This window comes from Chlorocebus sabaeus, chromosome 3 (assembly GCF_047675955.1).
Source record: "Chlorocebus sabaeus isolate Y175 chromosome 3, mChlSab1.0.hap1, whole genome shotgun sequence".
Taxonomy (NCBI): Eukaryota; Metazoa; Chordata; class Mammalia; order Primates; family Cercopithecidae; genus Chlorocebus; species Chlorocebus sabaeus.
The window spans coordinates 31,154,565-31,178,110 of record NC_132906.1 but is presented as its reverse complement, the minus strand read 5'-3'; the positions used below and the strand labels follow the sequence as shown (position 1 = coordinate 31,178,110).

At 40.2% G+C, this 23,546-nt stretch overlaps 1 protein-coding gene across 1 annotated transcript; it reads right to left on the bottom strand.

The window, feature by feature from the left end:
- Positions 1–354: 354 nt before the first annotated feature.
- OLFM4 (olfactomedin 4) lies at positions 355–23,292 on the bottom strand. Its single transcript, XM_007960506.3, has 5 exons — positions 23,059–23,292; positions 17,913–18,065; positions 10,306–10,518; positions 9,179–9,338; positions 355–2,455 (listed from the first exon to the last, which is right to left on the bottom strand). Exons 1-5 carry the CDS (start codon positions 23,254–23,256, stop codon positions 1,653–1,655), a joined length of 1,527 nt encoding a protein of 508 aa, XP_007958697.1. The 5' UTR covers positions 23,257–23,292; the 3' UTR covers positions 355–1,652.
- Between the last annotated feature and the right edge of the window lie 254 nt (positions 23,293–23,546).

Below are 23,546 nucleotides of genomic sequence, written 5' to 3'. Positions count from 1 at the left end.
AATAGCTCAATTGGAAAAGGAACATAAGCCACATAAATGTAGTCTAGCATTGGAAATAATCAGATCAGTCATGCAAATTAATAAGTACATAAGGTCATATCCCAAAAGATAATAGGGCAGTCTTGTACAATAAAAGCTGCCAGAAAGAGTAGATTTTAAAGGGAAAGAAAAACTAAAGAACCAGGCTAACTTTGGACTCTTATAAAAGTTATTGATATGATCTGTTTTTAGGTGTGCAATCTCCTGGCACTAGTGTTTGGGAGGTAGCCATTCTCTGAACCTCATTGAAAGATATGGACTACTCCGTTAAGAGCATTAAAAAATATTAAAAAGTAAATAAAACAAATGATGACCTTTTTCAAAGCACATTTTAATCATTTATTTAAAAAGGGGGAGTAAAGCATTTAAATAGCCAATCCTATAGACTGGGACTTGAACATCAAAGGAAAAACAGACAAAGACCAGACGATAAAGTCATTCAAAAGCACAGAAGCACATCACATACACCAGCAAGTTTCCCAACTACTGCACTGATAAACCAGATACTCTCAATAGCTTTTCTATAGCTTGTCCTAGAAAAAAAAAAAAAATTAAATTTTCATTTTCTTACAAGTTCCAGGCTTAAACAAAGGCAAAAATGACATGCAACAATTGATATGCTCATAAGTCGCACATATGCTCCAAGGTCTTTATTATGTAACAATAAATGCTAGCACTTTATCGCTGCCATCAGATTTTCTTATACTCTTAGAGCCATGTAAATAAAAGTTCATGATGAAATCAAAGAAAATTAATTTTTCTAATCTTAGATCAGTTCCACAGAAAACTATTAATTTTTTTACTGCAGGCAGTAGAGAGGGGGTGGGGGACGGGAATTGGTTAGTAAGTCTGGTTCTAATCTTCTGAGCTGCCTTTGGAAGGAAGTTATGAGGTAGAGGGTTCTACTGACTTTTAGTTAGGTGGACAATGAGAGAAAAGAAAAAGCAGGTGCCTCATCTGCAGATCCTTCTGGGATTTATCTGCCATGTACAATTTAATGCATAAAAAGGCCTCTCTCCATAAAACTCAGCACTTTACAGATGTAGAATATATAAGCATGCCAAATTTACTTATCTGCCACATACAAAGCATCATTCCAGGTGCTAGTGAGGAAAAAAAAAAAAAGTTGGTGATTTGGTCCCTCAAGGAGCTGCAGATATTAATCTACCTAACTAAGCCCCCAGGTTCCTTCCAGGCATGAAATAATTAGTGGGACTCATGGATGAGGACTGGTCACTGGGTAATCTTTCCTGTACAAAGGATCCCTAGAAGTCATACTGAGTTCTCTTTAAGTTCCTTAATTCCTAATTTAAGGCTTCTAGTGAAGCCTCCTCATGGTAGGCTTCACTAGGCCCACAGTGCCCCTAGAACTCTAACAATCCTACCCTAGACAGACTTCATTGGAAAATGCGCCTGAAGAGGCAGATGGCTCCCAAGAGAACTCACCAAATCAAGACAAATGTCCTAGGTCTCTAGTGTGGTAGAACAATGCACCTAAATATTGCTGCAAAAAGAACACACTTTTAGACACCCCTGCAGATATCTAAGTAAGCGGAGAAGACTATTTTTTCAACATACATTTTATTTCTCTTTCACCCTAACTCCTAAACAGCTTACTGGGGGTTCTGCAAGAAAAAAAGATCATAATTCAGAAGGTAACCATCATTATAGACATAAAGTTTCCGGTCAAAACGGTTATAGTTAATGCTCTGCACTTTTTCCCGCATCTTATGCACTACAATGTCTAGTTTGCCCTCTTTCCCTGTGTTTGTGTCATAATAGTAAAAAATCTCTTCTGTTCTGGTGCTCAGAGTACGGGTGGCATACAGAACCCCACATACCATGAAGGCATTAGAAGCAGATGGCTTATACTGCTTGGTATACCAAGTGTTTAGCACCTGAAGTGTGGTGTCATTGAGTTTACTAATCACTATGTTACCAGTGCTGGCTTCAGTTGAATAAATCACCCACAATCCATTCTCATCCACAGCAAAGTCAATATCTTGCCAAGCAACATTAGCATATGAAAAACGGTTATTATAGGCAGCATTAGGGAGAGTTTGAGTCACAGCAATCGTGTTGGTGGTCAGGTTAACTCTGGCAATATTCCCGGTGTTGTACATGTTGACGTACATGTTGTTGTTGTAAACTGCTGTACCACTACCTTGGCCATAGGTGATCCGCAACTCACGAGCATTTACGTACAACAGCAAATCATCCAGTGTGTTGTACAGTCTGTAATACTCCAACAGTCTCCCATCTGTATTCAATGGTGCTACCCAATACAGTCCTTTGTTTGGATGCTGGGGAGAGTAATCCCTACCCCAAGCACCATACAGATAAGAAAACCCTCTCCAGTTGAGCTGAACCACAGACGGTTTGCTGATGTTCACCACACCACCATGACTACAGCTCCCTATGCAAACAAGAAAATAAAAAGGCATTTTTAGAGAAAAGGAATGACAGGATACAAGTCGTTTAATATCCTAAGCACCAAAGGAATCTATAAATATTTTTCCTGTCAAGGTTCAATAACAACAGTGGTTCTGATGGAGAAGAGCCAAACCTCCTCTTAGTTCAGTGCATTCAGTCTCAATGCAAACCCGATGTCAGCTCTACAGAGAACTACTTTCTGTTTCCATGGGTGGGCTTTCAATCTGGAAAATAGGAATAATGAAACTGGCAAGAACTATATTTAAAATGTTTGGAGGCCCAGAGAGAGGAAAAGGAGACTTAGTGAATTTAATGTATTTCCTTCTATCAGAAAGCATTTTGCAAATATTATCTTATTTCATTTTTCTTACAGCAAAATCAAGAAAGCAAGATTATTCCACGATCCTACCCTATGTCTATAAATCCACAAGATGTTATTCACTAGGGTCAGCCCCAGAAAGAATTGTGATGAAGAAGAAGGTTTTCCCAGGCAAGGCTTCATGCCCTTCCTCGTTCTCCCCTTCCTTGGGACCCCAACTGCACATCCATGCCAGGTACCAATTCTGCTTCAAGCTATTCTCAGAAGAGGACGTTTTAAATATAGCATTTTATAGATCCAGAAAGATGGTCCTATAATGGTGGGATTTCACCCTTGAGAAGCCATAAAGTTATTTTGGGACAACATTGCCTGCTCTGTACCCAATGCACAGCCCATCGATAAATCACTTGGTGACCGTCCTGCTGCAGAGTTACAAGGTGAGTCCTGCCGTTCATTACCCACATGCTATTGTGCCATAGAATGACATGCAAGTATTTCATCTTTCCATCCAGACACTGTCATTGTCACAATGTGTACAATCAAGTGGGACAAGATTCACTGGGCCACTGAATCTACATTCCCTGTAACACTTGGGTAAATGACTCAGTCTGGGCGATCAACCCTTCACATTGTACTCCCACTGAAATGCCTGCCATCCCAGGAGTTTATGGGCTATAAAAATAAAATAAAGTTCTTCTAGTATTTTTATAATAACTATCCAAAGAGTTGAACACACGTTTTCTGGGACCTTAACACTCAAAAAAAAAAAAAACTCGTGAGATGGTTTATTGGATAACAAAGAAAACCCAACTTCAAGTATATTTGAGGCCATTTTCCCTCATCCTGCTGTTCAGAGCAGAGCAGGTGAGACAGGAAAGGAGCAGAACCTAAATTGTTGGATCTGGCTTGAAATGCTTGCAGGGACTCAGAGAGCCATTGAGGAACATGAGGTGAGCTGGAGCCAAAAGCAGAGCTCCAAAGAATTGCCTGAGATTAGCATGGAGGCTGGGAAGGCAGAGCAAAGCCTTTGTCTCTGGGTCTCTGCTGTGTTCCATATGCAAAGACCCATTCCTTTCCTTGCTAAATGCCTTCCCTCCCCATCCTCCTCACCCAACGACTGCTCAAAGGTGAAACCATTACTAGAAATTCTGTTTTTATTTTTCTGATCTGCTGGGGCTTTTTGGTCCCAGAATTAAATATGTGTTCCTTAAATGGTCTCATAAATCTGCAGTTGGTGAGAAAACCAGCCAACCATACAACAGGTAGAGAAATGAAACCACTCTGTACCCAACCTCAAAATAATTTTGCATATCATTAAGCAGAACACAGTCACAGGTTTATTTTAATAATGCATGTGCCATTTCATAAATAAAAAAACAACGTGTGTTCAGCCAAGAGACTATTCTCCACTGAAGAAATAATAAATAAAATTATAAATTATTATTTCTTCTACTAAAAGTGATCTCTCAGATGAATCCTTGTTTGCTTTTGTTTATGAAACAATGCATGAATTATTAAAATAAAGTTAGTGGTGTGTTCAGTTTAATGATAACAAAAACTATTCAAGTTTCCATATGCTACAAACTGGATTTTCTAGTTAAAGTATCTTCCTGAGAACTTATTTATTTAACTACATTTCACTCTGAGGAAAGTCACTTTTTTCTTTCAGGTTGGAAGATAGAATTGTTTGCTTCATTGAATCTTGCCTTCCTGAAAAGGAAATATCCCAAATCGACAGCAACAAAGTATTTAAGGAAAATTTATGATGCATATCACCTATTCAAGCACTACCAAGAGGTTAAACTATTCTGTCCCCAGATGTGGAAATTTTTAGACATGAAGGACCCAAAATAAACTTCTCAAAAAATTACTATTACTACTACTATTACCATTATACTAATTGCACTATTATTGGTATAATAGTATTAGTACTGTTACTATTGTTACTACTACTAATAATAATAGTGGCTCATCATTTCATAAGTTGACCAGAAAATTCAAATTGCCCAGTGTAAATATTAAAATGTATGAAACTTTCTTTTTCTCACCCCTCAAACATTCCTAAACACTTTCCTGTTCATTTGTTATCCTTCTTTTATCCTCTACGGGTAAGGATAAAGGGCCATTTTTAGGGTCCTGGCTATGGTAGAAAGGAAGCAGAAATGGGGATGAGAACTCAACATTGCTGCCAGTGCTACAAATGTGGCCACAACAATGTCAGACTAGGAAAAATGCTATGGCAGGCTTCCTCGATTCCTGGCAGCAAACCATCTTGGACACGATACTGAAACTGACAGCCTAGTTCCCACTCTTCCTCAGAGTCCCCATCCACCCATCCCATCTTCACTGAGCTTCTTACTACCCTCCCTTATCTTATACTCCTTCCCAGCCTCTTCCTTCATGTCAAGGTCTTAGACATACTTCATTCCATACTTCATACCCAGTTTCCAGCCCAACTTCCTGACACTTGGGCAACAGCCCATTGCCCAATCATGATCCAAGAATTCTGAAAGACCATTGAATCATTTTGCATTTTCTTGTGGAAGAGAACACACAGCACAAAACTGTCAGGAGCAAAAGTATCCTTTTACCTACTCCACAAGCAAGGAGGCAAAGATAATTTGGTGTTAAGCAGATAGATGAGCTGTTGGAATTTTCTTTTCACTCCAGAAACCACAGGTGCACCTCTCTGTTAGAGCATCTATGAAAGGCAGCCTAGTATGAAAAATACTACTAGCCAGATTCTAATTCAAAGCCTGATTCCAATAGCAGTTGTGTATCCTTGAGCAAGTTACTTAACCTTATAAGCCTCAGTTTCCTCGTGTCAGAAGAAAAATAATACCAACTCTGCAAAATAGTTATGAAAAATACAGAGAAGGCATGTAAATGTTACTCAGTAAATGGTAAATATCTCAATATAATCACATCATGTTACAGCTGGAGGTTTAGATCTCTCCTTTCCTAGATAGTGGCTTCTGGGGGTTTCTTTACTCATGCTGGTAACCCCAGTACCCAGAACAGGGCCAGTCACACAGTGGCACCAAATTATGTTTGTGGAATAAAGGAAGGAAAGATTAATCAAATCACCTAAACTCCGCTTACCCTTATTTATAAAACACTAGCCTTCCACCCTGCTACATATCTGGTTTTTCAAAAAGCCTGGTATTTACTCCATGGAACATAATTTAAGGAACCCTCTATACAAGTTTAGCCTTGGTTGGCACTCTCTTCATCATGCAGTTCATTAGATGGCACCATGGTTCTCTGAAAATATCTAAGGAAGCCATAATCATGAGACTTTAAAATATTCTGACTCGGCTTTTTTAAAGTATCATGGTTAGCAGCATTTTTTAAAGCCAATAATTATATGCTTGCAGAGGAAAATTAATCTTGGATCTATTAATGCACTCTGTCAACTGGGCAACTAAACTTGATTTGAGCCAGGAGGAGAATATGATTGACTTATAAGAATTAGGCAATTAAAACAATCAGTCACAAAATGACTAAATTGACTCTGAAGTGTTGGATATATGCTGCTCAACACGTGGCTCTTCCCTAAGCTTGAGATTTTAGCAGATCACCCCATTTCTTTCAGACCCCATTCAATCATCAGCTACTTACTGAGCATCACTAGGGACCAGCATAGAACCTTGCATACCCAAGCAAAATGGAGATCAATCCCTGAGCACTCCGATCACATTTGGCCTATATGCAGTCATTTAGATTCACAGGCGAAACAGAGACAGACTGAAGTTCGAAGGGAAAAAACGTTAATGAGTAGAAGGCCAATTATTTTAGATTAGAAAGTTCTATGAAATGAGGCAGAAAAAGGATGTTGTTTGAAGCAAAAACCAAATAGGAAACATATTTGATTGAACCTGGGATACATTCACTTGTTCTAAGTTCAAGCTGACCACTGGGTTAGCAAACTGTAGCTATGAGGGAGGGGGCCCAGACTGCACAGAGTTACTTTAGAGCTGAGACTTGCATATAGTCTTTTTTATTCTGTGCAACTCCGCAGTGAAAAAAGCAAACAGGCCAGATTTTAAAGTCCCATAATAGGGAGTAACTTTAATTAAAGTCTCCACAGGCTCACAAGTTTGTGGTGCCTGGGGATTTTCCAATTCTGCGTTATCAACCAATCCAAACAGAAAGAGAGCAAGTGAAAGAAATTGATTTAAAAACATGACCAAAAGTCAGTTTAATATAAACATCATAAATATAATATGAACAAAGCTGGAAGACAGCCAAGTGGCTTGGCAGGGATTCAGGTACAGTCAAGGTTGTGGGAAAGTTAGTGAAAATCTGGGTCCAATTTGCTTAAACAACACAGCTGGGTTAGGGTGGATCACAGAAGTCTAAGTGTGAGGGCCTAGGGGAAAGTTCTGGGGGAAAAAAAATCCAACAAAAACAACCCAACAGGCTCACTTGTTTTCTTCCCTGGGTACTAAGCGATACATTTTCTCCCCACCATTGTCCTTGGATTGCTGGTGCCTGACACCCTCAGTCCTGAGTTGACCAGGAAGCAAAGACCCTTGCCTTGCACCTTCTGCTCTGTCTTTAACTACTTGTGTGGCCTCAGGAAAAGCAGCATCCTTACTATCCAAGTCTTCTCCTCTGAGACAAGATGGGGCTAAGTTAGATGGCCCTGAATATTCCTTCATCTAAAATGTCCTCATTCGAAGGGATGCATAGAAAATTGTGCCAGAAAAATCCATTCCATGAGGAAGATTTGCAAGGGGTGTTGGGGAGCTAGTTCAGGTATTATCAGGAGTTGTCATTGCTTCAGCCTCTGCCTCAGTGAGCCCTCTGTGGTCCAGCAGAAACAGTTCCCATTTGCTACACTTTTGCACCACTAATCCCAGACTAAATTTAGCCTTAGTTTATTACAGAGGACAGACCGTGCTGTCTGCCCTAAACCTCCTCTGCAGGTTGAGAAATTTGAACAGTTGTTCAAATTTATGTTACCTCCTTTCTGGAGAAGTTGAAAGGCCATTTTGTTCTGGGGCAGGATTCTGACCATTAGATGACACCTGTTGTAGTAGGATAGACTCCTATTTGTAGAGGGAGGGAAAAGATCCGCCTGAACAAGACCAAGAGGCTTATATCCACGGCTATACCTATTTAATAATTGAAGCCTTAAAAAAATCAGTTACATTGACAAGAATTCAGAAACACAACCTAAAAGAAAGCAGGTGTGAGGATTGGAATTAATAAAAATAAAAGGGTTGCATGATTTGATGAAAAGATACAGTCCTCATTCAGGCTAAGATGCTCAGGACCTGCAGAGAGAAAGTCCCTGTGTCATCGATATCTCTAAAGGACGGGGCTGAACGCTGTGGCTGAGAGGTTTTCGTTTACCTGGAGGGATGCATTGCAGGGCACAGTGATCTGGCACTGCTTTTGTTTTGTTGCAAGGTTTTCGCTTCAATTATCAACATTATTAATAATATCCATTGCCAGCGTGTGAATGCCGATCATAAGGCTCTGAGCATTAAGCATTGACTCATTAATCCCCACAGCCACCCTGCAAGGCAGGCATTATTATTCTCCCATTTTGCAAATGAGGATATTAACGATCCTTTTTGCTGCAGCCACCTAGCTGAGAAGCTCAGGTCTTTGGGATTCTAAAGCTATGCTCTTGAACCCTACACTCCCCTGCCTCCATTTAGGGGTATATTTGCAGAACACCCACCTCTGTGCTGTACTTACCCCAGTGACAACTCATTAGAGACTAACATGCCACCCCTACCCTCCAAGCACTCACAATCCATGAGCAATGGCAAGACACACCCACAAGCACATGATATGTGGGGTCATTCCTTTACTCCTCACTGAATCTCAGGACACACAATACAGCAGGTATGCAGCATGCATTTATAGAAGAAAAAAGGAAAAATTAAAGAGGAGAAAGGGAAGCAGAGAGAAAAGATGGGAGCATTGAAGGCATAAACCCAGCTCATCAGATAAGTGAGCCAATCAGCCCTTAAATACACAGGAACGTGGATGCCACACACAGATTCCAGAGGCTTTCCCCTGAGGCCCCTGACAGTGCCTCCATCACCATAGAGATTTCTGTTCCCTGTTAGAAAATGCAAAGAGAATACGTGTAACTTGTGGATTTTGTTTAAATCACTCATTGTTTGTGCTCTTTCTCTGTGAAACCCTGAATATGATAGCATGTAGAATATTCGGGAGGAAGGGACTTTTAAAACATGGAAGAGAAAACTGAGAACTGCAAAAAAAAAAAAAAAAAAAAAGCAAACAAAAACAAAAAACAAAAAACCACCTTCTTCTTTCACCATTGCAATCCCCAATCCCTTCCCCACCCCACTCACAGCTGCTTATGGGGTCTGGCACAAGTGGTTAAAAAAGTAGCATGCTTACCTGGAGTGGGAGTAGGTTGGACGACAGGGGTGTTTTGACCTTTAGAGGCCTCACACTCTTTCAGCTTGGTCTTCAGAGCCACGATTTCTCGGCGAATGGCAAGGACATTGTTTTTGTCTAGCGTCTCAAGCTTCTCTACCAGGAGAGTAATATTCCTTATCTAAGGAAATAAAAATTCAGAGTGACTTTATATTATGGTCAATTTCTTTCATAAACATTCCAGGACTGAATTTGTCATTTAGTGAAACATTGCCAGAGAATACACCAGAGATTCTTCTGAATGGTTTCATTTGGAAGAATACATTTTATGGTTTAGTGTGAACGCCTGTCAGATCTCAGGCAGATGTGTGTGACAAGAAGAAAATGGCAAAGATTTTAACAGCTTTAATAATAGAGCCCAAGCTCATTCTCAGCATCCACAAATGTCCATTAAAGTTCATTTCTAATAACGTTCCCCTATAAACTTGTGTTTACTCATGTTGTATTATAATTAAGATTCTAATGAATGGTGAGGGCCAGAGAAAGCTTAAATTCTAAAATATGTAACTAGAATTCTCAATTATAGCCCATGTCATGACTGTGCTAGTAAATTCTCGTTGATATAAATTACCCAACCATAAATGTGATGGTCTTTATCCACAGATCTTAAAAGGCTTCACAGAAATATACAAGAAATTTATTAAAGGAGGTTTCCAGTTTGTGGAGAAGGATTCCAGGTTATTCAAAAGGAGAAACAAACCTAGCAAGTTTACCACAATCAGGTATATTGTGGATTTCCAGTTCCAATCGAGAGCAGAGAAGACACCTCATATAGCTTGGCCATGAACAGTTGTTCAAATTTGTGTCACCTCCTTTTCGGAGAAGTTGAAAGGGCATTTTATTCTGGGGCAGGATTCTGACCATTAGATGATACCTGCTCCTAAGTCAGCACGTTCCCAATGTGCTTAACTGACTATTCAAACACAGGCCCTTATCCGAAATAGAACATAGTGACATGCCAGGTGGCCATGAGAAAGTAGAGAATTAGAAGTTGGAAGAGAGAGTTTTATTTCCTGGTCCTAGTACTTGCTTATAGTCACTGAAGGGAGTGTATTATTAATTTACCAAGAAGTGAGTTCACTCCTTACCTCCACCTCCAGCTGGTCAACAATTTCTGAGCTTCCACCAAAACTCTCCTTCAGCTGTACGACCAGTTTCGCCATCTCCTTCACTTCTACCTTGATCAGCTCGAAGTCCAGTTCAGTGTAAGAAATGGTATCCTTCTCCATGATCTCAATTCGGACAGTTAGGTTTAACAGTTTCTTTTCATACACACTGATTAATTTGACATATTCCCTTACCTGAAAGAAAATCAAAAGGTTCAAGCCAATTCCCTGAGTAGTATCACACCATCTTCTTCCACTACCAAGCCCTTGAGCTGAGAACTATTTGATTCTTGCCAATCATTGTTTTTTGTAAAGAAATAGATCAAAACTATATTTAACTAGATTTTTAAAATCTATCCATATACAAAGAATTTATTACTCCAATTGAAGGAAGGTAGATTTTGTATTTTGCCAGACTAAAAATAATTTTGTGTCAGCATCATCATTTGCAGATATACTTTAATCTTCATTTTTTAAAAAGCTTTCAGGTTCGGGGTACATATGCAGGTTTGTTAGATAAGTAAACTCACGCCATAGGGGTTTGTTGTACAGATTATTTTGTCTCCCAGGTACTAAGCCTAGCACCCAAGAGATTTTTTGTTGTTGTTCCTCTCCCTCCTTTCACCCTCCACCTTCAAGTAGGCCTCTGTTGTTCTCCTCTTTGTGTCCATGTGTTCTCATCATTTAGCTCTCACTTATATGTGACAACATGTGATATTTGGTTTTCTGTTCCTATGTTAATTTGCTTAGGATAATGGCTTCCAGCTCCACGCATGTTCCTACAAAGAACATGATCTCATCGTTTCTTATGGCTGCAAAGTATTCCATGGTGTATATGGCCCACATTTTCTTTATCCAGTGTACCATTGATGAGCATTTAAGTTGATTTCATGTCTTTGCTCTTGTGAATAGTACTGCAATGAACATACACACTCATGTATCTTTATGAGAGAACAATGTATATTCCTTTGGGTATACACCCAGTAAAGGGATTGCTAGGTTGAATAATAGTTCTTTTTAGTTCTTCTAGTCACCACACTGCTTTCCACAATGGCTGAACTAATTTACACTCCCACCAACAGTGTATAAGTGTTCCCTTTTCTCTGCCACCTCACCAGCATCTGTTATTTTTTGACTTTTTAATGATAGCTATTCTGGACTGGTGTGAGATGGTATCTTACTGTGGCTTCGATTTGCATTTCTCTAATGATCAGGTGATACTGAGCTCTTTTTTCTTAATCTCCATTTTAATGTTTGAAGACATTAGCTCCCCAAACTAAACTGGTTTGTATCATATTCTCCTGCCATCTCTCCTCCTTTCAACACACTTACTCTAATTGTTGGCATTTGGGACTGGATTGTCATTTCTTGTGGGGGTTGTGCTGTGAATTATACAATATTAAGCAGCATCCCTGGCCTCTTGATGCCAGTTGCATCCACCTACTCCCCAGTTATGATAACCAAAAATGTCTCTGGACATTGCTAAATGTTCCCTGGGGACAAAATCATTGCCGCCGCCACCACCACCTCCTTCCATTTAGAACCACGGCTCTAAATCTAAGTATTTTCTGGAAGAGGGAGAAATGCGCTATGCCGAATTCCTTCTTTGATCACCATATGCAATTAGTTTTGATCCCCTCTGCCTTTTACAAAGTGGCATAAAGATCCAACCTACTACACAATATGTGAGTGTGTGTGCCCTGTAGAGTACACATTTCATTAAGTGCACCTACATTTATTCCAAGAACTGATTATTGCAATCAGACCTTTAAATTACACATTTGTTGCATATATTTGAATGTCTGATCATTAAGTTAAAATACTTCCAAAAATTCCCTTGGCGGTTTAGTGTATAATTGGAATCTCCAAATGGATATTTTAATAAACACAGTTGGTGGTTCTTTCTGTGTCTGATCTCTAAAGAAAATGCCATGGCTTTTTTAAGGACCTGCTCATTAAAAGTTGCTGGCTTTATATGCTTTTAAAAATTTGAACAGAAGTGACACTTTTCCCAAAACTACACTAATATCAAGTAGCTGATCCACAGTGCCTGGATGAATTTAGAGCCAGATGTTGGCCTCTAATCCTTCTAATACCAAAAGCAATCCTAACTTCTGTCATTTCAGAGCTTCCACTTAACCCCATTGTGCAAATTAAAGTAGACTCATAGACCACAGACCTAAAGAGCTAGGGCTTCAGGCGAAAAGGATTTTAATGAAAGTTGAAAAAACAGCCCTTGGCACTGCTAGTGTATCTCCTCAGGCAACTGATGCTCACTGCCATCGGATGTACCATAACTCGGAGGATGACAAGGCTGGTGATATTTTGGTGGATAGGGAGGTTTAAACATATATACTGCCACCCCTCTGTATCCATGGGGGACTGGTTTCAGAACCTCCCAAGAATAACAAAATTCAAGGATGCTCAAGACTCTGATAGAAAATGGTACAGTATTTGCCTACAATCTATACACATCCTCCCAAATACTTTAAATCATCTCTAGATTACTTATAATACCTAAAACAATGTAAATGCTATATGAATAGTTGTTGTATTGCTTTCATTTGTATAATTTCTGTTGTTACACGGTGATTTTTATTAGTTTTTTTCTGTGAAATTTTTCAATCTGAGGTTGGTTGTATCTGCAGATGAAGAACCAAGGCTATGGAGGGCTGACTGTATATAAAACCTAACAAGTCCCCCTCAAAAGTGCACTGCAGGTATAGGACTGCAAGGTTTCAGTGTCTACAAAAATCAGGCATAAAACCTTGACTATGATAAAAATAAATAAATAAAGTGCCAATCCATTACAGAAATGGAAGTTTGAGAAATAAATATGCTTGTTGGCATTTGGCCTTGCCAGCTCTTGGAACAAATGAAACACCCTCAGCTTCTCTGGAACATTTTGGTGGCACATCGCAGCTGTTGTTCTACAAAAATGAGTGATTCAACTGTCATCTCTGCTAAATAAAATGTGGTTCTCCCAGATTTTCACAAAAAAAGCAAGGCATATTCTGAAGTTTGTTACCTATTAAAATGTGTGGTGTGCCTATCCTGGTGCAGACAAAATGAAGGGTCTGTACAGATCCATCTAAGGAAAAAATCTCAAGGTTCTTCAGTAGACACTTAAAAGACGCTCGGTGGTGTTCAGGAAAACGGCAATAATCCATGGAGTTAGAGAAGACACAAAAGAGCTTGGGGATGGGCCAGAAAGACTTCAGAGTGTGAACTTTACTAATGTAAGTAAATCATTCATATGAACCTTTCACATATATAAATCTGTAGCTTTGGGAATGCATGGACAAGGCTGAGCACAAGCCATCTCCTCCTAGGAGGTGCAGTCTTGGGAGAGGCAGCCCAGCCTGCCTGGGAGCCTCCAGTCCCACATCCTTGGCACTTGGGACACTATCTGCATTTTTTTCTTCTTCTAGAAAATACAGTCGTTTGTTGCATAACAACATTTTTGTCAATGACAGACCACATATAAGACAGTGGTACCATAGGATTATAAATATCATATTTTTACTGTACGTTTTCGATGTTTAGATATATATGCATACACAAAAACTTACCATTGTATTATAATTGCCTACAGTATTCAGTACAGTCACAGGCTATACAAGTTTGTAGCCTGGCAATAGGCTATATCATATAGCCTGAGTGAGTGTGTAGTTGGCTACACCCTCTAGGTTTGTGTAAGCATACAGTGATGTTCACCAATGTTAAAATCACCTAATGATGCATTTCTCAGAATATATCCCTGTCTTTAGAAGACCTGTGGCTGTATTTTGATCTAGAACAGTCGTTCTAAATGGAGGGAGGGTGGTAGTGGTGATGATTTTGTCCTGGTTCTCATAACTGGGGGGTGGGCGGGTGCTATCGGCATCTAAAGGCCAGGGACGCTGCTAAACATTCTATCAAGAATATGGGTCTAGCCTTGAGAGGACACGTCCTGTATCAACATCTTTACCTCGAAGCTCCTCATCACGACAAGTCTGAGCACTAGACGGCTTATCTATGTTTTAGTTGAGTCTTTAAGCCACCAGCCTAACATTCACAGGTTCCATTTTATTTTGCTTGTTATGCACATACTATGTCATTGATGAGGAATAAAACTTGTGTGAGGGTTGGTTTTGGGGTGCTTGTTATTGTTCTTTATAATTAATGTGGTCTTGTCATAAATAAGGATGTAGTGCTAGTGAGCTAAAGAATTAATCTGGTTCTTGTTTCTGCCAGTCTCTCAAAACCTGTGATTATAACTATGGCCAGACTATTTGAAATAAGTAAGTTTACTTTGCAACATACTACTGTTTTCAATATATGTTTCAAAGTAAATGTAACAGGGTTCATTGAGCCTGAAGTGATTGTAAAGACATATAAAGTACTTTGGAGGTAGACCCAACTAGACTCAAATCTAACTTCAGGACTTAGTGGGCAAATCACTTAATTTCTCTAACCCTTAGTTTCCTGTAAACTGGGGGTAATGATATTGAGTTTACAAGATTATCATAAAGACTAGAGATAATGTACATTAAGTGCCTAGCTAATGGAGGCCCTATGAATTATAGAAATTCGTAGAGAAACAGTAATTTCAGCATTTTTCAATCTGACCTTTTAATTTATTTTATTTCACTACACAAAATATGGCTCAATCAATGTTGTTTCTTTATGGGTTGCCTTAATGTCTCCTAGGCTGCCTCAACCTTCCCATGCATGAGGATCTACTAGCAAATGTGTCATATTAAACAACTTACCCCAAAGACCATAAGCCTCCAGAGAAAGAGAAAATCTTGAGCTGCCTTTTGTGCCATCCCTTTCCTAAGTATAGTCACAAAAGGACATATCGTAAACAACAGAAAAGTATAAAATGCTTTCAGCATCTTATGCAGAGGCAGCTCCCTGTCTTCTCTGCGTACTGACAGATAATGAATCAACGTAAGGCAGTCAAAAACCTTTTCTACTGGCCTGTCCTAAACGGGCATTCTCCCAGGCCCCCAGTTAAACGATGATTTTCAAGGCAACCTAGGGACAGCTGTAATAATTCACTTGGAAATTCGAAAGCCCTCAGCTAAACAGATAACTTTGGATTTGAAGGCATTACTGACCTACTGCATCTCTTCCTGGGCCTACCCTGGAGAATACTGACAGCATGGCCAAGAGGAAAGAGAGTTGGGATGATTTTGAAGACTCGAATTCTGACCTGGCTTAACCCGCCAAGAGAGGAATGACCTTGGGCAAGTCTCCTTACCTTTATGAACCGCAGTTTTTCCTTCTCTAAAATGAGAGAGACAACACCTGGCCTATCTGCCTTAAAGGGTTACTTGAGAGGAGAATAGAACTGGAAGCATTTGAAAAAGCACAAACAAACTGCTGCTATTATTGTTGTTATTATCACCTGCCACACTAAATAGATTGTATAAATCCTAGCTAGCAGATAAACTTTTTCCTTAGGCCACAATCACAGATTTTTTTAGGATCAGAACAGCCACTGACACATTCAGAACTAAAACTTTTCACCTATTCTGCATTTCATCCCTAGCTGTTACTAGCAAAGCAGATCCTACCAGTCCCCCGTACAGTATTGGAATTGAATGTCCCATATCCACAAACCTGGCAAGCCATATACTCTCCCTGGAGCGCATAAGGTTTCAAACTGCCCTTCACACTGCTGCCAGCAAAGATGACATGTAAATCAGTAGTTCCCACTCTTTCAAAGCAAATGACTCTAACTGAAAAAATCTTTACCTAGGATTTTCCTCTACTTGTTATGTTTTTATGCATAACTTCTTATCTGTACTTGATTATGCTGGAATAAGGCTATGAATATTAATGGTTAGAATTTATAATTTAGTGCTGTGCCTTTTCTGCTGATTAATTCAAGGACATTTTATTTCTTAAGCAGCTAGGTTTCTAGAGTAGTCAAACACATTTTCCTGGACACTCATTTAAACTTAGAATATTTATCTACCAATTCAGGCTGAAAGTAGGGTCTCAGCCTCATCATAATTTTTGTTTTAAAGGATAACTATGTTGGATGTTGAGGTGGAAAAGCTTAAATTTCTTAGGAAAACTTATTCTGAATCTTGCAGTAAAGCCAGAGCTCCTTGTAAATTAATGGAGTTGTATTAAGTAATGCATAATGTGATTATAGCCTAGCTTGGACTTCACCTGTGCAGAAAATAGGAACTTTTCTAATTGATTTTTAACTTGGGCTGAAAAGGTGGAAGGGGTCAAAACTAGAACACCAAGTCACATTGTGCCAGCCAGCCCAGAGAAAGGCAAACCCTTTAAGATAACTTCCTCTGGCTAAAGAAAAAAACAGTAATCAGAGTTCAAGTCAGTGTTTTCACCAAGGCTGAGAAACCTATTAGTCTTGATTCAAATTCCCAGGGAAGCCTTCAATTTTTGTCTGACACATCAAATGTAATGTTCCTGCTGAGACAATAGAAGATAACCATCAAGAAAGAGAGATGGAGGGTGAGGACGAAAGTGGGGATGGTTAAAGGGTAAAAAATAAAAGTAGTTAGAAAGAATAAATAAGACCTAGTATTCAATAGCACAACAGGTGACTATAGTCAATAATAATTTCATTGTACATTTTAAAATAAGTAAGAGAGTCTAATTGGATTGTTTGTAACACAAAGGATAAATGCTTGAGGGGATGGACACTCCATTTTCCATGAGGTGATTATTACGCATTGCATGCCTGTCTCAGGGTATCTCATGTACCCCATTATTATATACACCTACTATATACCCAGAAAAAATTAAAATTAAAAATAAAGAGACTACAACCTTGGGTTTCACTTGGAGAAAATAGAAAAAAATAAAAGAGACTACAACTTATTGTCACAAAGAAAGAAAGAGAGTGAGGGAGAGAGAGAAAGAAGTGAGCAATTTGTAAAAGGGTTAAAGAAAAGAGAGGGAGGGGAGGAGGATGAGAGGGAGAGGATTTGAAGGAGTGGAAGTGGAGGAAGAGGAAAAGAAGGAGGGAAAAAAAGATCATCTAAAAGTAAGAAAATACCCAAAAATGTCCCCCCGCAAAAAAAAGAATTAACCAGGAAAGGAAAAGATAGATTAGAAGGGATGAATAAGGGCAAGGATTGAGGCAAGAGAAATAAGAAAGTAAAAGATGCAGGAATGGAATAGAAATAGAAGAAAAGGAAAAAGAGAAGGGAGATAGAATAGAACTAGAGGGGATAGAGGAGAAGAAAAAAAAAAAAAAAGAAATGAAAGCTTGAGGAAAGATCTAGAAGACCAAAAGGAAGAAGCAGCATCAAAACAAAATAAAAATTGCAAGTTGGGGTTTGCAGGGAGAGCTTCTTTCCAACTGCATAAATACCACAATACTATAGTGAGTTTATCCACAGAGTGAACAATCTGAACCCCACTTTCTTCCTGTGTTCTCATTTCCCCTGCCTTAATAAGAACTCCATTGGTGTCCTCTAAAATAAATACTAAAATCACCATAGAATAAAAATGTGATGTCTTTGATACAGTGAAGAATGGTTGCTTATAAAATCCTAAATTAAAACACATTTTGTTTTGTTTCTTTTTATCAAAATATTGTTTGAAAAGAAAATGCTTACTTTAGAAAGCTCTTTCTCGAACTTCTGAGAAAGAACATGAGCTGTGAATTCCAAGCGTTCCACTCTGTCCACGGGAAAGGTGGTGTCTGGCAGGAAAACAGAGCACTGGCAGGTCCCACGGTCATCCACGGAGCCGGTGACATTGGAAAACAACTGCAAATAATAACAAGTTGAACATCAGTAACAAGCTGGAATCTGAGCTTTTTGGCAACTGGAGTGACAGAAATTGGCTTGTCAAGAGTACTTACAGGCAAGTAAGTGGAGTCCAATACATAAATGAATAGAATCATAGAAACAAGCTAAAACAGCTTTGTTTTCACAGGTGGGGACCACACAGCATTTAGCCACATCGCCACTGGTTGTACGAAAACCACTATGTCAACAGACTTTCCCAAAAGGAAGATTCTCCATTCCGGAGTCTTAAAGGAGATTATTCCTATCTCTATGCAAGGAAAGGGAAATAAAGAAGCTATGAGAGTGCTAAGTTCGAACTTCAATTCTAGCACTTGCTAGATGTGAAACCTCCTTAATTCTTAGTTCCTTCATCTGTAAAATAGAGATAACCTACTTCACAGGGTTGTCCTCAGTGTTAACGGAGTAATGTGAGCCAAGTCTCTGGCACAGGGTAGGTGATCAGAAAATGTCACATTCTCTTTCCTTCTACTGCTCATTTTCTCTTCCTCACCTTCACCCCAACCCCAATCCAATTCCTTTTCATCAGAATGAGGGAATCACCAAGGATACAGGCTACAATGAAAATATATGATGCAAATTCATATCCTCTCATCGCCTGGGAAATTGTAAATTAACATCCTTCAAAATGAGAGCCAGCCATTTGTTAGAAACTGAATAGCATATGAGCTTGAAGGTTTTGTGCAATTTTTTTAGTAAAAGTTTTTTTCCAGCTTACCATTTGCAGAAAAAGTCATTTTAAAATATTTGATGTTTCTTTAAGATATTCAGACTCACACTTCAGTGCCACTGCATATTTTTAAATGACACGTTTGAAAGATCCTGTTTTTCTTTTGTCCCCTTTGAACTTCCCCAAGACGATCCCAGCACAATTAACATTTTTTCATTACTACTGTTGCCTTACAGAGTAACCCTTGGCAGCCAATTTGCTATGCCTTTTAATGATCTCATCTGAAGGCCAACCCAAAGCTCACCTGTGGAACATGAGCCTGAAGGGACTTTTTACGAAACTGCTAAGGAGATAGCAATGATCTTCAGAGCTAGAAGAGACTCTGGCCATGTCTCTCAAAGTTCAGGTCAGCCAGCTGCAGGTGGTGTCATATGTCCTGTGTATTTAATGGCCACCAACCTCCATGACGCCTGAACAAGCTGGGTCTAGATGCTTCTATAATGAAGACTTATTTTATCACTGGCCTCGGGGCCAATCAAGGCTTTTGCACCTAAGTTGTTTTTAATTTAATTTAAGTTTCAAGATGAGCAAAAAATATATATGTGTGTGTATCCAAAAGTCTCTATATGTGTTTAGTCAAAATTTATGACCTTGGCCTCAATTTTCTTTTCCAATCACATCCCCACACGGGAAAGAGTTCAGGAGTGGGGAGGAGAAACAAGCAGATTTATGTCGAACATAGGGGTGGACAGTAGGATTTGAATAGGGCAAGGGTCTTTGCCAGAGATGAATAAAGATTGGACAAGATACCCCAGGAACCTATCAGAGAGGCCAGCTTCCCTTGAAACCAGCTTTACTCATTTCTCCAAAGACAGAAGGACTCCAACTCAAGCATGCCAAGGCTTTTACAGAAAAGACCAACATATCATGGACTTTTGAAGAAATAGCTTATTATAATAACTGTCTAGCAAAAAAAAAAAAAATCTTGCATTGCATTTTAACAAGGGGAGTTTAATTAGCTGCACAAAACAGGGTTGGGCCATTCTCAGAGTTCTCTGAGAAACTCTGCCAACTGAGAAAACAGTGGATATCATCAAGCAATCTCTAGACAGTCAACTAGGAACCACTAGCTAACAACTTTTAGTACTGAAGTTCACTTGAAAGACAGGCAAATACTTATGAGCCCTGCTGACAGCCATTCCATCGGTTTCTATTGAACATCTCTGTCCCAGTGCTGTGGACTCCCCCAGCTTCCATCCTGCTTATCATCAGCCCAGCATGCTCAGCTGACATCAAAATGGTCCATAAGTTTGATCAGTGTCTCCCATTAGAGATATTTCTGCTCCTCGCATTCAAAGACAATGAAGCTAATGGTGATGAGTCTCTCTCTGCGGTGAATGCTCAAACTCCAAGTGAACGAAGCCTGGGGGATGGGAGACAAAGACAAGCGCTTGTCCCCTCGGCCTTTGGAAGAATATGCGATTCCCCTTGTGTAGGGCAAATAGGACCCCGAGTTCCCCACAAGACACCTTATACTGGTAGGTTTTCACTAAGCGTGTGCTCAATTAACATTTACTGATGTCTACACTATGCCAGGCTCTGGCTTTAGGGAGATGATTAAGACTCAATTTCTGCCCAGGAATCAGGCCCACTGTCACTATGAAAGCCCTACTTGTTTTTTCAAACCAGCCTTGTAGCCTGATGAGAACAAAACACGTGACTCGCTGCAGTTCCGACTATACCAGTTACTGTGTGGAGCTGAGCATTGAGCCTTTTCCTAGTCTTGCGAATTGAGGACCCTGCAGAGGCCCCTCCTCAGGAGGCAGACGTCTGAGGCAGAGAGTGCTCCGAGTGCTTACAACAGAAGGTGCAACTCACATTTAAGGTGATTTAAGGTTGCAATTGGCTCTAATTAGTAGCCAAGGCTAGGCGTCAGCAAAGATTCAAGGTATAAAATAATGGTACTCAACATTTTCAAAGTACAGAAAATGATATGTTTGGAACTTACTCAGTGACAGTTATAAAAGGGTTTTCCACCACCTTCCAAAGAGCTCGTCAAGCTGACAGCCAGCCCCAGAAAATTAGGTTGATAGTGAAATTGACTCCCAGTCCACTATAAAAAAAAGCTGGAGTTGTGATTCTGACTCACCAGGGAGAGATAAGTAAAAAGGAAAATTAAAACCTCTAAGTACAATTTAACTACCATGTCTCATCTACTTTTAAATATTTGTCTTTTTACCAGACAATAGGCATTCTGGATTCTCTGTTTCTTGATCTATATTTTCTATTATTATAGCTGATAATCTTACCCAAATGCTGGTTTCTGATGGAGAAATATTGACGGAGCTTCATAATAAATGATTATTGTTAACCTCAGTTCAAAAAAGAGTGCTAGCCAATTCTGATCATCCCCAGAAATCACTGAGTATCACGGAATAAAATTATGTATCTGGTTTCTGACTGCAAAGAATCCTTGTGCCTACTTATGATTCCCAAGACTCCCTCCTCTAAAAAATAAGCAATTTTCATCTATACTCCTTGGAAATATAGAAACCTGCATGTACAGACATGTGAAGAGAATGGACAGACTAATTTCAAGCTATATAACTTGCTAGCTTAGTGACCTAAAGCCAATGACTTCACCTTGTTAAGCCTCAGTTTTCAGATCTCTAAAATGGGACTATTAATTTTACCTACCTCTTAGGTTTAAATAAGATAATATAGGCCAGGCGCGGTGGCTCATGCCTGTAATCCCAGCACTTTGGGAGGCTGAGGCAGGCAGATCACAAGGTCAGGAGTTTGAGACCAGCCTGACAACACGGTGAAACCCCATCTCTACTAAAAATACAAAAATTAGCCAGGCATGGTGGTATGCACCTGTAATCCCAGCTACTCAGGAGGCTGAGGCAGGACAATCACTTGAACCTGGTAGGCAGAGGTTGCAGTGAGCCCACATCGTGCCACTGCACTCCAGCCTGGGCGACAGAATGAGACTCTGTCTCAAAAAACAAAAAACAAACACACAAACAAAAAAAGATATATATTATGTACTTAACCTAGTCCTGGCACGTATTAGACACACAGTAAATGTTATTGCTGCTGTTTCTATCTAGGCCCTATCCAAACCATTTGTTAATTATCAAATTTTTAATATCTGCATATTTCTGGTGGTCAAAATGAAAACAAATAAAAGCCTTTTCCTCCCCTTTCTCCCATTTGCCCTTCCATTCAGACATGATCATGTAAGCAGCCACCTGACCTGTGAGTAAAGATCCTAGAGGTTTAGAGAGAGGAGCTTTGGCCCAGATAAGACTCCCCCACCCCAAGTAATACCTCAGTGAGAATAGCGTGGGAGGTTTGCAGAGTGGGGCTCCCGCAGAAAGACCCAGAGTGAAATGAATAACTGCTTCTTACCTCCTAACCCCTCATGCCCTCCAGCCTATTCTCCTTTCTTTAAAGGAGATCCAAAGAGGACCCATCCCCCAAGGAACTGGGCTCACTATGCCTTCTATGCACTTAGCCTAGCTGTACCAGTCTCTTTGTAATGCATGACTTTTGGTTTTGTTTGTTGCTACTGTTGTTTGGAGCTGGAAATGGCTCTGAAGATTCCCTATAAAGAAGATTGCAAACAGTGAACACTCCCCTAGGGAAATGTCCCCTTGTAGTAACACTTTGCTAAAGACCAGTAACTCCCCTGCTTATTTCTGACACCCATCTACTTTACAAACCAGGCCAAGAGAAATGGTCAGGGCTTCAACTAGAGCACTGTGGCTCTCACTCCCTCAAGGGCTACTATTCACCATCCCAGGACCCTGCCAGGCAGCAAATCAACTGGAAAAACTTTCCTGGAGCTGCAACCCACAGAGTTTTCTCCTAACAGTTCCCATCCTGGACTGTATATTAGAATCACCTGGGCAGAGGTTTTTTAAACTATCTGATTTCTATACATCTATGCAGGATTTATTTAAGTACAGAACCCAGGCATCTGTACTTTTAGAGTCCCCCCAGCCACCCATCCTAATGTGCAGCCAGATTTGAGAATTCCTCTAAAGCATAGATTTTCTCAAAAGTCCCAGCTGGAGAACTGAGATGTCGTCTCTCTTGCTAACAATTTAATTATTATACTGAGGCTTTAATTCATTTCCAGGGCACCTATAGTTAACACAAGGAGTCGTAACTCTTTTAGAGTGCCCAGGTCTAGCCATCCATGAAATTGTATTCAGGTCCCCAAAAGCAAGAGGAAGGGAATGAAGGTAGCTCATTCAGATTCTGGGGCCTCCTCACCTGGGACACAGAACCTCCGCTGCCTGAGCTGCCGTTGTAGCTGGAGCCCGACATGGAGCTGAAGCTGGAGCTGGAGTCAACGCCTGGGAAGGTGCTGAAGCTGGGGCTAGGAATTGGGGGTCCCGCATCCCCCAAATCCCCTGCAGCCTGGCCGAGGAAGAACAGAAGGGCTAGGAGAAATGAGAGGCCGGCCCTCATCTTGTCCTCTTAGCTGGAGCCCGGCTCTGCACAGAGCCCAGGGGCTTCTTATAGGGCCCAGTGGGGATTTCCCCATGGCCAGCATGTAGGAAAAGAGGAAGTGGCCAGGGAACATGTGACCTGCCCCAGGAGGGTAAGGACACCCAGGAATCTGAGTCACGGCCCACACCTTGTCAGTGAGGCCCACTCTGTGAGCTGCCCTTGGATCCAGATATCCCCTGCCAAACATTAACTCCAATGTGCTTTGTAAAGCCCAGTATTTGGTTTCCCACTTGGTACTTCCTTGAAAG

Bases quoted from the DNA above. Each gene is read 5' to 3' on its own strand.
- OLFM4 (XM_007960506.3), bottom strand. From the start codon at position 23,256: ATGAGGGCCGGCCTCTCATTTCTCCTAGCCCTTCTGTTCTTCCTCGGC. The intron at 10,519-17,912 runs GTAAGCATTTTC...ATTTTCTTTCAG, and splicing joins TCGAGAAAGAGCTTTCTAAA to GTAAGGGAATATGTCAAATT. The intron at 9,339-10,305 runs GTAAGGAGTGAA...TTATTTCCTTAG, and splicing joins TTGACCAGCTGGAGGTGGAG to ATAAGGAATATTACTCTCCT.